Genomic DNA, 12,929 nt, shown 5'->3' with positions numbered 1-12,929 from the left:
AATTTATAAATATCAGGTGAAGCTACTAAAATTGTTTATACTTGCTGTGATGAAATAGGAAGTACACACACACACATTCATTATATATATATAATACATTATATATATATAAAACACATTCATTATATATATATATACTATAGAATTAATCACATATAATCTTTAATATATCCTTATTTTTCTTTTCTTTTTCTTTTCTGTGCCTTCTAGATTTTCTTTTTAATTTTTTTTGTATTAGTTTTTTTATTGTAGTGATAAACCTTGTGTCTGATTGGCCATAATACTACTGCTTCAGATTAGTTAGTATTTTTTAAAAATTCTTACTACATTCATTGATTTTATTAATAGTATTTATCATATTTTTGTCATTTTTTTCAATTGATGTTAGTATTAGGTCTTGAAGGATTAACCCATTACATGATTTTCTTTCCATTTGTCCCATTCTTGAAAGAATAATGTATTCTTTATCCTTTTTTCAAAGATTATGTACTTTTATATTTTGTAAAAGTCATAAAATTGGGTGCAAGTCATTTAACAACTGCCTTGCTTAGCAATTGATATTTTGCTCCCAACTGTGGACATGTTGTGACTCGTCCTCCCTCCTCTCCTCAGCTGGGCCCCTCCCGTCTCCAACCGGGCCTTTTATCAGACTCCGAGTCTGATAATGAAGATGAATGGCCTGTCATGACTCCAGCCCCCAGCCCTGGTCCCATGCCCGGAGAGGATTCAAGGAGTGAAAGGAGAAGCCCAATAAACCTCACTCATACATCGTATGTCCTTTGGCTCAGCCTTCAGAGCAAGAAGCCAGCCAGGTTACCCGGGCCTACTCCCTCTGACCCCTCCCTTTCCCAGACGCTGAGAGCAGATCCAGCTGAAGACAATTCAGAGTAGGAGGACCCTCACTTCAGGAGATCTGAGAGGCGACGCCAGCAGAAGGAAGGGTGGGGCAGGCCTGGATAAATGCTGAGTCATGGAGCCACACCCCACAGCCTATATAAAGGACCTGCTTTTGGCATTCCAACCTTGAGTCAAGCAAAGTCTTATCTAGTTTGCTGATATTGGACCCCATCGCTGAAGTCACAACTTGGACTCCTGCCTGCCCTGATAAACCTCAAAGGCACTTGGCAAGCTGCAGAGGCTTCGTTGCCAAGTTTGTTACGGACTTCCTTGACTCGTTCGTCGGAGTGGGGGTGGGACACGACAGGACATAAGTCAAGGATATCGAAAAAATAACACTCATGTGGTCCCAGGTACAATCTTGACTTTCTCATCTTCCTTTGACTTATAATAACTTTAAACTCGCCTAGGCCAGAAATGAAAGCAATAGTAAAAATGTGTAAATATTGGACTACCTCAGTTTCCAAGAGTCCACTGTAAGCTGGATTGGCGGTACTTCTCCTTTTTCTTTCCTGACGTTTGCTCTGGATTTCTATAATCAATTTCAAAAAGGGTTATTTTTCTGTACATAAACTAAAATATTTAGAGGAAACTTATTTGATCAGATGATTTTTGCTACTTAGCTGACCTTCTGATTAGACCTTATCTTCTATTACTCATTATCGGGTTGACTGAATCATCCTGATTATCTTATAGCCTTTGGGTTTCTGAAGTTCTTTTTTTGGGACTGATCCAGCAATGTGAAATTTATTTTCCTAGCAACAGAAAAGCTTCAAAGCCCACAATATTTGGGTCATGCTAATTTGATATTGCAAGCCTTGCAATGTATTTTGTTCACAATCTAGGACCAATTTGTCCAATGGTATGGCCAGGGTTGAATTCTGATTTATTTTGAGGGAGCTGTCCATTTCAAAGGAAAGGCCATGAATAGAAAAAATTAAAACTCAATACGTTTAGTTCATTTCTAACCTTGTTTAGAAAAAGAGGGAAAATCCAGATAGCGATCTTGAATTTTTAATCCTAATAAGCTTTTTAATTATGCATACCAGAGTCGTTACCTTTAACATGTTTGCATAGCCTACTTCTCAAGATGCAAAAAGAAATCTGATTTCATTATAAAATGTTGGTTATTTGTGGTAATGACTTCCGTAATCAGTTTACTCATCTTATAATGACTCAATAGGTTTCATGTTTAAGAGCTGCTAACGGGAGCTGTGCTGCATTTTTCAAGTTCTTTCCCTTGAGATCTAACTCCAATAATACAATAAAACACTTCAGATTAACGTTTCCAACCTCCTTCTATAAAATAATCTTTTTATTATACTGAAATACATTGCTTTTAAAAATAGAAGAATTTTTTTTCTAGTACAATAAGCCTTCTTACCTTCCAAGTATTCAGTCGTAACCAGGCCTAACGCTACCATAAAGGCAATTTTCTAGAGAAGAAACAAAGCGAATAAAAAAATTATTTCTGTATCTTTTTATTATTCCCATAAAGAACATAAACCATAATTATTACATAGCAGTCATTAATGGCTTATTTTCGTCCACCAAAGAGTTACCACAAATATTTATATTCTATAGAATAGAATAGAATAGAATAGAATAGAATAGAATAGAATAGAATAGAATAGAATAGAATAGAATAGAATTCTTTATTGGCCAAGTGTGATTAGACACACAAGGAATTTGTCTTAGGTGTATATGCTCTCAGTGTACATAAGGAGAATAAAATACATTCATCGAGAATAAAAAGATACAACACTTAGTGATAGTCAAGGTTACTAATAAGCTATCAAATCATACTAGGAAACAAATAAAAACAATATAACTGAAAGATACAAGCAACATGGTTATAATAATAAGTAGGAAGAGATAGATACTAGTAAGGAAGAGAAGAATAGCAGTAATACAGTCTTAGTAGTTAATTTGACAGTATTGTGGGAATTATTTGTTTAGCAGAGTGATGCCATTCGGGGGAAAAACTGTTCTTGTGTCTAGTTGTTCTGGTGTGCAGTGCTCTATAGTGTCATTTTGAGGGTAGGAGTTGAAACAGTTTATGTCAAGGATGTGAGAGGTCTGTAAATATTTTCACAGCCCTCTTTTTGACTCGTGCAATATACAGATCCTAAATGGAAGGCAGGTTGTAGTTAATTGGTTTTTCTGCAGTTCTAATTACCCGTTGAAGTCTGTGTTTGTCTTGTTTGGTTGCAGAGCCAAACCAGACAGTTATGGAGGTGCAGATGACAGTTTATTGTAACTATTTGAGGATTATTATGATTCTTATGATTTGGAGAAGGAAAGACTCACTGGAGAAGAGTCTAATGCTGGGAAAGACTGAGGGCAAAAGAAGAAGGGGACGGCAGAGAATGAGGTGGCTGGATGGAGTCATTGAAGCAATAGGTGTGAGCTTACATGGACTCCAGAGGATGGTAGAGGATAGGAAGGCCTGGAGGAACGTTGTCCATGGGGTCGCGATGGGTCGGACACGACTTTGCAACTAACAACAAAATGATTTGGTCCAAGATCAAACTAATTACTGTAAAATATATACACCATTAAAACAATGTACATGCATAAAAGTGACACAAAACCAAGAAAATCAAAACTGCAAAGAAGGCTCTATTTCTATAAGAAAGCTACGTATACAAATTTCACCACCACGCATCTAGAAACTGGTTGCTTAAAAGGGAATCAGTGATCTCCTCATAATAGTGGAAGAGTAAAATTTCTAATAACCGAAACTAAGAGTTGAAATTGTCGTTGCGTATAAAGTGGATACTAATGGAACATGAGCTACAGATTCAATTTCGTTGCCTGACCATATATAATTTTCATAGGTGATTGAAATATTATAATATCTTCCCTTGTTGTGACCCTGATGAATAGCGCACAAACTCAGGCCTGAGGAAAAAGCCTTGAATGAGGAGTATGCATCATCATCATCACTATCCCCTTTTAGCGACCCCATAATCCCTTGCAAGGTGGAATCTGGGCAACTGAATGGGAGCTGAGTGTTTACTGGCCAGATGCCCTTCCTGTCGCCAATGCGGAGCTTTGTTCAGCAGATACATTCTCATTGTGCCCAGAGAGAGAGAAATATCCGGCTCTACCTAGGATCGAACTCACAGCCTCCTGATTGTGAGGCGAGAGCTCCACCTCTAGGCCACCGCACCACTCAATGAGGAGCATGCCATGGCCTTGGAAAAATAGTCAGGAAGCATCCAAGGACAGGCGATTCTTCTCTCATAAAGGTACACTCTATATTGCTACGGTAATCATGCCTTTGCAGATGGCATGGCAATGTGAGCAACTAGATGTGCCAAAGGCTTTGGTCTAGGGCCTCTGGTGGCTCAGACTGCTAAGACAGTCTGTTATTAACAGAGCTGCCTGCAATTACTGCAGGTTCAAATCCCACCAGGCCCAAGGTTGACTCAGCCTTCCATCCTTTATAAGGTAGGTAAAATGAGGACCCAGATTGTTGGGGGCAATAAGTTGACTTTGTATATAATATACAAATAGGATGAAGACTATTGCTTAACATAGCGTAAGCCGCCCTGAGTCTTCAGAGAAGGGCGGGATATAAATGCAAATTAAAAAAAATTAAAAAAAATTTAAAAAAAGGAATTGCAAGAGAGGAATTGCAACAATATCCTCATTTGGTAGGATTTCTCATCCTTCACAGATACCTTTCTCCTCCAGGTTTTCAAGCCATTGAATCTTCATTTCTTTAGTGTGGATTAATCATCCACCAGCGCAACCTGGATTCTGAGAGATCTTTGACTCATGGAAACGCAAGTGACTTCCCTAGTGTTTCGTGGCAAGCTTCAGCTGCACCATCCAGGAACCTCTCTTCTTTCCATGGGGCCTCGCAGTGTTGACGCTTGTTTCCCAAACCTTTTCAAATTTCCCTTTCAATAAGAAACCAAGCTTGTACTTGCATCAGATGTAGTTAGGAAAAAAAATACTTTGAACAGACACTGCAGGTCTCAGATATTCTTCTCTCACTGTGTCCATATTGTTTGGCATCTTCTGGCAACTCAAATGTGCTCAATCCCTTGTATGCCCCCTTGAGCTGCTCCAACTTGGTCGAGAAGGGCAATGCTCCAGTCAGACACCATGGAAAGCCATCAGCACTTAGAAAATTGTCATCAGCATTACTTAGGAAGTCGTTGTATTTCATAATCATGGTATTGTGCATTAGTCAGCTGCAACCTTGAACTCTCTCTCTAGTTCTAAGTATCACTCTCAAAGAGCAACAAGTATTTCAAAGAAGGAATTAGAAACCTTTACTCATAATGGGGAAATAACTAAAGACTATATGTCTTCTAAAATAGCCCTGTGATTTAGCTTGTCCATACCATAAAAAGGCTGCCATCCCAACAACAAATCATGGCCTTCCAGAATTAATATTCTATTATTTTTTAGGGTTATCCATTCTTTAATCCACATCATATTCGCTGCTTGAGAATATAGTCCCCTCTGGTGGCTCAGACTGCTAAAACAGTCTGTTATTAACACAGCTGCTTGCAATTACTGCAGGTTAAAGTCCCACCAGGCCCAAGGTTGACTCAGCCTTCCATCTTTTATAAGGTAGGTAAAATGAGGACCCAGATTGTTGGGGGCAATAAATTGACTTTGTATATAATATACAAATGGATGAAAACTATTGCTTAACATAGTGTAAGCCGCCCTGAGTCTTCGGAGAAGGACTGGATATAAATGCAAATAAAATAAATAAATAAAAAATAAATAAATATCACACAGAGATTTTCGATTGCCCCAGAGCAGAGGTTGGCAACCTGCAGCTCTGGAGCCGCATGTGACTCTTCCATCCCTCTGCTGCAGCTCCCTGTTGCTGGTCAGCACCACAATTTTGAGAGGAACTTCCAGCTGGAGGGGGAAGCATGGTGTACCAGGAGGAGACTCTATGGTAAGGGGCGGGTTTTCCAGTTGGCTCCACAACTGATAGGGCTTTCAGTTAGGGCAGGTAAAGGAAAAAGGAAGCCGCGCTCGGAGGAGACTCTATGGTGGGGGAACTGGACTTCTGGTCGGTTCCAGAATTGAAACGGGGCTTCCGATTAGGACCTTTGTGGCTCTTTGAGTGTTTAAGGTTGCCGACCCCTGCCCCAGAGAGTTTAATAATATAAAAGTAAAATCCAATGGAATGTTAAAAAGACATTCCTAATGATGAATACATTTCACTAGCAGAACTAATTAAAGAGAGGTGGTTTCACCGAAGGTCTGAGAAACTTTAGTTTTAGTTCACACAAAGAGCAGGGAGCTGGAATCCATGGTCCAAAATGCCCCTTCCAGCTCTAAGGTTCTGTGACTACTTTTAGAATTTCTCTAATTCCCTCAAATTTGGAATTAGTGAGGAAAATCAAAGGTTGAAAAGATTAAAACTCCATGACATCCATGTTAGCGAGTCAAAAATAGGATTCAGAAAATATCAACGTACTCCACTATTGTAAATGTCAAATGCAGCTCTAAGGGGACAATGCAAATTAAATAAGTAAACTATTATTTGTTTCTTTTTTCAGCCATTGTATCGTGTTGCAAAGTATGGTGGATTATTTGCTCTTCTACGGTATTATCCAGTTATGCAGAACCTACAGTATTTTATCTACTTTTTAACTTTTCTTTTAAAAGACCAGCGTAAATATGGAAGGGTTTTTTGTTTCATGATGTAGCAAAAATATCAATAAATGCCTTAAGAAATCAGCAGCAAATTATCTTTGAATAATTTGGTAAGGGTTTTTATATATATATATATATAAATCATGTTGTAATTATATGTTCTAGTTGTCTTTAACATGCGTTTATACTAATTATACAGTTAGGTCTAATTACACTAATTGCATAAATGCATGTTAATCAACTAAAGCTTTTTCAAGGAACAAAATAAATTAACCCAAAGCTTAGTTATCAATGCCAAGACAGTAATATATATATATATCTGTTTCATTAGCATACCCATAAAAATTGAGAAGCAAGAAGCAGAGCTCAACTTAATATCCCAGGTATCAGCACGTGATAACCAAAACAAAGGCTCCTGCTAAATCAACACATCCATAAACAGGAAGCAGGTAAAACTGGGATATGTATGGCGTCTTATTTTTTAACATAAGGATTATGTTACAGCACCCCACATTAGTGTGAGGTCAGAGACTCCTTACCATTTAAGATAAGCATAGCGTAATGAAATTTGACAAAGAATACAATGTTGGAGGTCAGATAGTTCAATGTGAGTGAAAAAATGAAAGAGAGAGAGATTGGAAATAAAAGGAAATTGCTTAGTTATGCTACAACCCAAAGAAAGTTTTAACCTGAGCCCTGTGTCATTAATTTAGCCTGGCTCTATTTTTTTTAATTGATTCTTTTGATTAAATACTTTTCTTAGTGCTCATTAAATATCGGGTTGTCTATTTAATTTGCTTAACAATACAAATTTTTATTCTTAATCTCCACTCCTTTTTTCCAACCATTGGTAAAATAGATTCTATTTTTGAGAGTATTCTACATCTTCTTTCTGTTTAATTTTCAATGTCAATCTACCCATTTCTGCACAATCTAGTATCTTCCTGACGATCTCTTCCATCTCACAGTATAGCTTCATTTTTCCAGTATTGTGTGAATATAATCCTTGCTGCTGTTAAGACACGGCTATATTTGTTTAAAGTCTTATATAGTATGACTCAACGCTGGGCAATCAACAAAGATAGTCCGTAATTTATGACTGGTTACGGACAAAGTTACGATGGGACCACACAAAAACTACTTACGACCCATTTTTGAAATTATGACACCCACATGCCCTGCAGTCATATGATCCTATTTTGGGCACTTGGCTCACCTTGTCAGACGTTTGCAGTATCCCACAGTCATGTAACCATGATTTATGACTTTTTGGCCCATTTCCAGCATTTACTGCATTTATAGCTGTTTGCAACATTCCATATTCACAAGTCCACTATTTATAACTTTTGTGCCAGAAACTGGGGCTTACATCCAGTTTCCACAAAAAATGTCCATTGCAGGCAATGGGTTTACTTAAAGACCATGGCATTCACTTAACAACCACTGCAAAAAAATGTCATAAAATCAGGCACAATCGTACGACGCTCCACATAATGAATGGCACAATTTGCTACCATAATTCTGGGTTCAATTATGTTTGTAAGTTAAGGACTATCTGTATATGGATTTGAACAGAGTACGGGCAGGAGACCTCCAGGAGGGTATTAAATGAAGTCAATTAACATGGCTCTTGGCCATGGGGGTAGGATTTTCCTGTCTGTTGTAAATAAGCTCTTCCCAAGTCAGTGTTTCTAGCTCAGAGCTAGCTCCTGGCCTGCGGACCGAATGCATCACATGCTAGCTATGCCTATGCCCGGTTTAGCAAAGGGGGGGGGAAAGTCCCGATACGTCACATGACAATGCCGTGACGCCATGAGTTTGACACCCCTGTTCTAGCTGGTTTGCCTAGCAACACTTTATTTGAGATCCCACACTTGCTTAGAGTCTTTTTTTTCTTTTCTTTTCTTTTCTTTTCTTTTCTTTTCTTTTCTTTTCTTTTCTTTTCTTTTCTTCCTTCCTTCTTTCCTTCTTTCTTTTCTTCCTTCCTTCCTTCTTTCTTTTCTTTCCTTCCTTCCTGCTTTCCTTCCTTCTTTCTTTCTTTCTGTTGTTTCTTTCTTTCTCTTTCTTTTTTTCTTACTTTCTTTCTTTCCTTCTTTCTCTCTCTCTCCCCCTCTCTTCCTCCTCCCCTCTCTCCCTGTTACCCATAGCAATTATGAAAACATGGCTTTTCTCTGTGTTCTTTTGAGGCTTCTTCAGTTTTGTGAGGCAGTATATTTTCCTGGGGTTCGCTCCGATATTTAAGGGAAAAAAAGCAGGAACAGAAGATGTCAGAATTAATTGTGGAAACCTGATTTAGCTAGGGCAGACTCCTTGAATAATTGGTGGAATTCCTTATACCTTACAGGGGCTTGTTTTTATGGCTATGAAAACATCTGGAAAATTATTAAAATTGCAAAATCAGCAAACTCATCATATAACAAAGGCTTGCAAAGTATTGAAAATCAGTTTAGGTATTACAATAGAAATCATTTCAAATCTGTCTATTTCCACAATATGTACACATGTATTTATGGCACAAGCGTACGTATTGTATTGTTTCAAATTATGCATTTGAAGTGACCCCAATAACAAAATAATTAATAGCAATAATAGTAATGGGTGCATAGGTTAGTAATAGTAATAGGTTGGTATCAGTGTGTTGGCTCGAAGAGTATAATTTGTAAGAGAGGAGATCCTTCATTAAAATCTGACTTCTGCTATAAACCTACCAGGGAACCTGATAAATTACAGTTTCTGAAACTTCTGTTCTGTAATACACAGATAACACAACCTTTCTCTCAATACCACTCTAAGAAATCCGGGGTAAAAATAAATGAATTGCCACAAAGTTCAGTGTGAATGTTAAGTGATATTATTAATAAAATAATGCTATTTACAAGCTAAGAACAGGGTAATGCTTCATGCGCTGCACATCTTTTTTTAATTTTCAAATAGGAAATAAAGTGAAACTGTTGATTTGATAGATGGATAGATGAATAGATGGACAGACAGACATAGATTATTGATTGATCAGTCTTACGATCATATCAAAAATTAAAAGCAAAGGTTAAAATACAAAGTCTGTTTCCAAGATAAAATAGGTAAAGGAAAATGCAATAATAAAATACGCATGTGCTTAACACAAACAGTCAATATTCAGATAAATATATCACCTTTATATGATAGCCTATTCAATATAATGGATTCTTAGCCAAACTGCCTTGTCTTTAAACTCAGCAGTTCTGCTAAGTTTGTATACATTAGAGTCCTGTAGAAAATAGGACAGTTGCAGTTCAGTTTTCCAGTGGACTGTTCTTTCAAGTAGAGACTTTAGATATCTAAACCAGGAGTCTCCAACCTTGGCAACTTTAAGACTGGTGGACTTCAACTCCGAGAAAGTTGGCTGAGGAATTCTGGGAGTTGAAGTCCACCAGTCTTAAAGATGCCGAGGTTGGAGACCCCTGATCTAAACAACCAGTCATGATATTTTAACAAAAGGGCCCAATTTGGCCATCAAATCCAATAAATCAAATCTTATTCTACAACAGGCCTTTCTTAAGAATGCTATCAAACTCACCAAGGTATTTCTCCATTTGGACAGTGGTCGTGTTCTTAGATAACCAGTTTAAAGATCTGTTTTTGCCAATAATTTCATATCTACTTGGCCAATAGTATCTAGGACTTTCTGTTTAAACATTTCCTTGGCCTAGATTTATTTATTTAGCACATGGCAAATACATGGACTTACAGTAGTTTAAATGTTAATATCCAATATGCCTGCTTTTGCTCTGATTATGGGACCAACATGTTCTTGTCAGCTCCCAGGATTCTTAAAAACCGGGTTTGATCTTAGTCATGGGAATTAGAACAGATTTAATAGAATAGAAGCAATGCTAAAATATTCTATGTGGAAAGTCTTAGGTTGGAAAAAAAAATGCCTAAGGCAAATACTTTTTCAAAAGCAGCGATTAAGCTCAGAGCAGTTACGTTGTGCCAAAGAGGAGGACTGCAGGAAAGAATAACGGATTTTGTATAATCGAGACCGGAATGTATTAATAAGGGAGATCAGGGTAGCAGAGAGAAGCTACTTCAAAAAGCTGAAAAAATCAGTTCTCAGCTAATGACAGAGTGAATTTGATTTAAATCAAGTTGATTTAAATCATGATTAAATCACTAGTAAAAAGGTTTGATTTCAATCAACTCGATTTAAATGATAATTTTTGATGAGCAGCTGTCATCTCTGTCCCGCAGCAACTTCTCCTCTGACCCCCTGTTGGCTCACCGACAGACCCAATATATTGTAGAATATTCAGCCTCATGCTACATAACTAAGCTCCATTTTACACTCAATAAACTAAATTATTCATGTATCTTAAATAGAAAACTATCTTTAGATAGATTTTTTTTAACTCCAAAAGCATTTTATTAAAATAAATCTGATAAAAATAAAAAAAAATCCCGATTTAAATTTTTAAAATCTGTTTTTTAAAAAAATTTTTAAAAAATCATCAGTTTTTATCCACCTTGGCTAATGAACTAGCAAATGTATGTGTTGTGTCTCGCCCGCTCCCCCTGCCACAGCCAGGCCCCTCTTATCTCCTGCCGGACGCTGATAATTCGGAAGAATGTCTTGGCATGCCTCCAGGCCCCAGCCCTGGCACCATGCCCAGGCAAACGGAGCAACTAAACCCCTCCCCCACAGCATGTGAGCCTGAAGAATGTGAGGCCAGTCATGAGCTAGGTTTGCCAACAGCTGGAGGCTGGAGAGATCCTCGCTTCCGGAGAGTTGAGAGGCGACGTCAGCAAAAGGAAAGGAGGGGCAGGCCTGGATAGGTGCTGAGTCATGAAGCCACACCCCATGGCCTATATAAAGGATCTGCTTTCTGGCATTCTCTGAGTCAGGCAAAGTCTAACTTGGATTGCTGAAGTCACTTCCTGGTCTCCTTCCTGCCTTGAGAACTCTGATAGGACTTTGGCAGAGCTGCAGAGGCACGTTTGATACGGACTTCTCCGACCCGGCCGTCAGCGGAGGAGTGGGACATGAAGAGAATGGAGAAGCCTGAAGAATATCATTGGCTGCGACAGACAGAAGAGAATCGGCAGCTGGAAAATGACCTGACTGTGTTCAGCTGTAGGTTTGAGATGAGAACCTTGTTATTCATCGCTATCTTCCCCACCTCAGATGGATCAGAGTAGCCAAATCTCCAACTTTCCGGGCCCCCACCTCTGGTGATCTCAGAATATGATCTGTGAGGTCTATTTCATAAGACAAAAGATCAGAGAAGCGCTAGGCCCAGACAGAGTAACTCCCTCCTGCTTGAAAGCCTGGTCGCCATCTTCACCTGTATTTTGAATAAATCATTAGAGACGTATTATGTCACTTCTTGCCCCTCATGCTCTACTATCATCCCGGTTCCCAAGAAACGCTCCATCAAGGGACTGAATGACTATAGACCAGTTGCTCTGACATCTGTAGTTATAAAAACTGTCAAAAGGATAGTGCTGGCCCACCAGAAAACCATCATGGATCTGCTATTAGAACCCCTAGAAGTTTGCCTACCGAGCAAAATAGATTGGCAGATGACGCTGCCAATATGGCATTGCACTATATCCAGGGGTGGGATTCAAGTAATTTAACAACCGGTTCTCTTGCCCTAATAATTTATCCCAACAACCAGTTTGCCAAACTGCTCAGAAAGTTAACAACCGGTTCTCCCCGAAGTGGTGCGAACTGGCTGAATCCCACCACTGACTCTATCAATGGCAACCACCCTGCCTTCCATAGAAGACCTGTATATTGTGCAGGTCAGAAGGAGGGTTGAGAAAATATCTACAGACCCCTTACATCCTGGACATAAACTGTTTCAACTCCTCCCCTGCTTAACTCCTGCTAAAGGGCACTGCACGCCAAAACAACTAGACACAGGGACAGGTTTTTCCTCGTTCCATTACGCTGTTGACCACCTAATTCTCACAATACTGTCTTATGACCGCATATATCTGCCCATGTTGTATGGTGGTAGTAGTATTATTATGGTTCCCATCTTCTTTTATACCCCATCCTTATACCCCATCGTTAGGATTATTATTCTGTTGCTTTGTATGTACCCTGAGAGCTTTTGCTCTCACACAAATTCCTTGTGTGTCAAATCAAACTTGACCAAATAAACTATTCTATTCTGTTCTGTTGTTCTGTTCTGTTCTGTTCTGTTCCGTTCCGTTCCGTTCCGTTCCATCCCATCCCATCCCATCCCATCCCATCCCAAAGTAATGATGGGAGGGGGGGGATTTGTGCTATTTCCTACACTTTTTTAGAACTTTTAGAATTAGTATCATTTTACAATTCACATGTAACCCATCTTTATCAAAAAAATAAATATTTCTAAGAACTGTGGGTATAATTTTAATATTAT

General features: G+C 38.6%; 1 protein-coding gene across 1 annotated transcript in view; it reads right to left on the bottom strand.

The window, feature by feature from the left end:
• PHF21B (PHD finger protein 21B) overlaps positions 1-12,929 on the bottom strand; it is a 238,811-nt gene that overhangs the window by 19,006 nt on the left and 206,876 nt on the right. Inside the window, exons 6-7 of the mRNA XM_058189775.1 lie at positions 2,282-2,333; positions 1,353-1,429 (exon numbers count right to left, since the gene is read on the bottom strand). Of these exons, the coding sequence (XP_058045758.1) occupies positions 1,353-1,429; positions 2,282-2,333 (129 nt within the window). The remainder of the gene's footprint in view (positions 1-1,352; positions 1,430-2,281; positions 2,334-12,929) is intronic.

This window comes from Ahaetulla prasina, chromosome 7, assembly GCF_028640845.1.
Source record: "Ahaetulla prasina isolate Xishuangbanna chromosome 7, ASM2864084v1, whole genome shotgun sequence".
Taxonomy (NCBI): Eukaryota; Metazoa; Chordata; class Lepidosauria; order Squamata; family Colubridae; genus Ahaetulla; species Ahaetulla prasina.
Note: the sequence above shows the minus strand (reverse complement) of the source record. Positions and strands in the feature narration are given on the sequence as shown.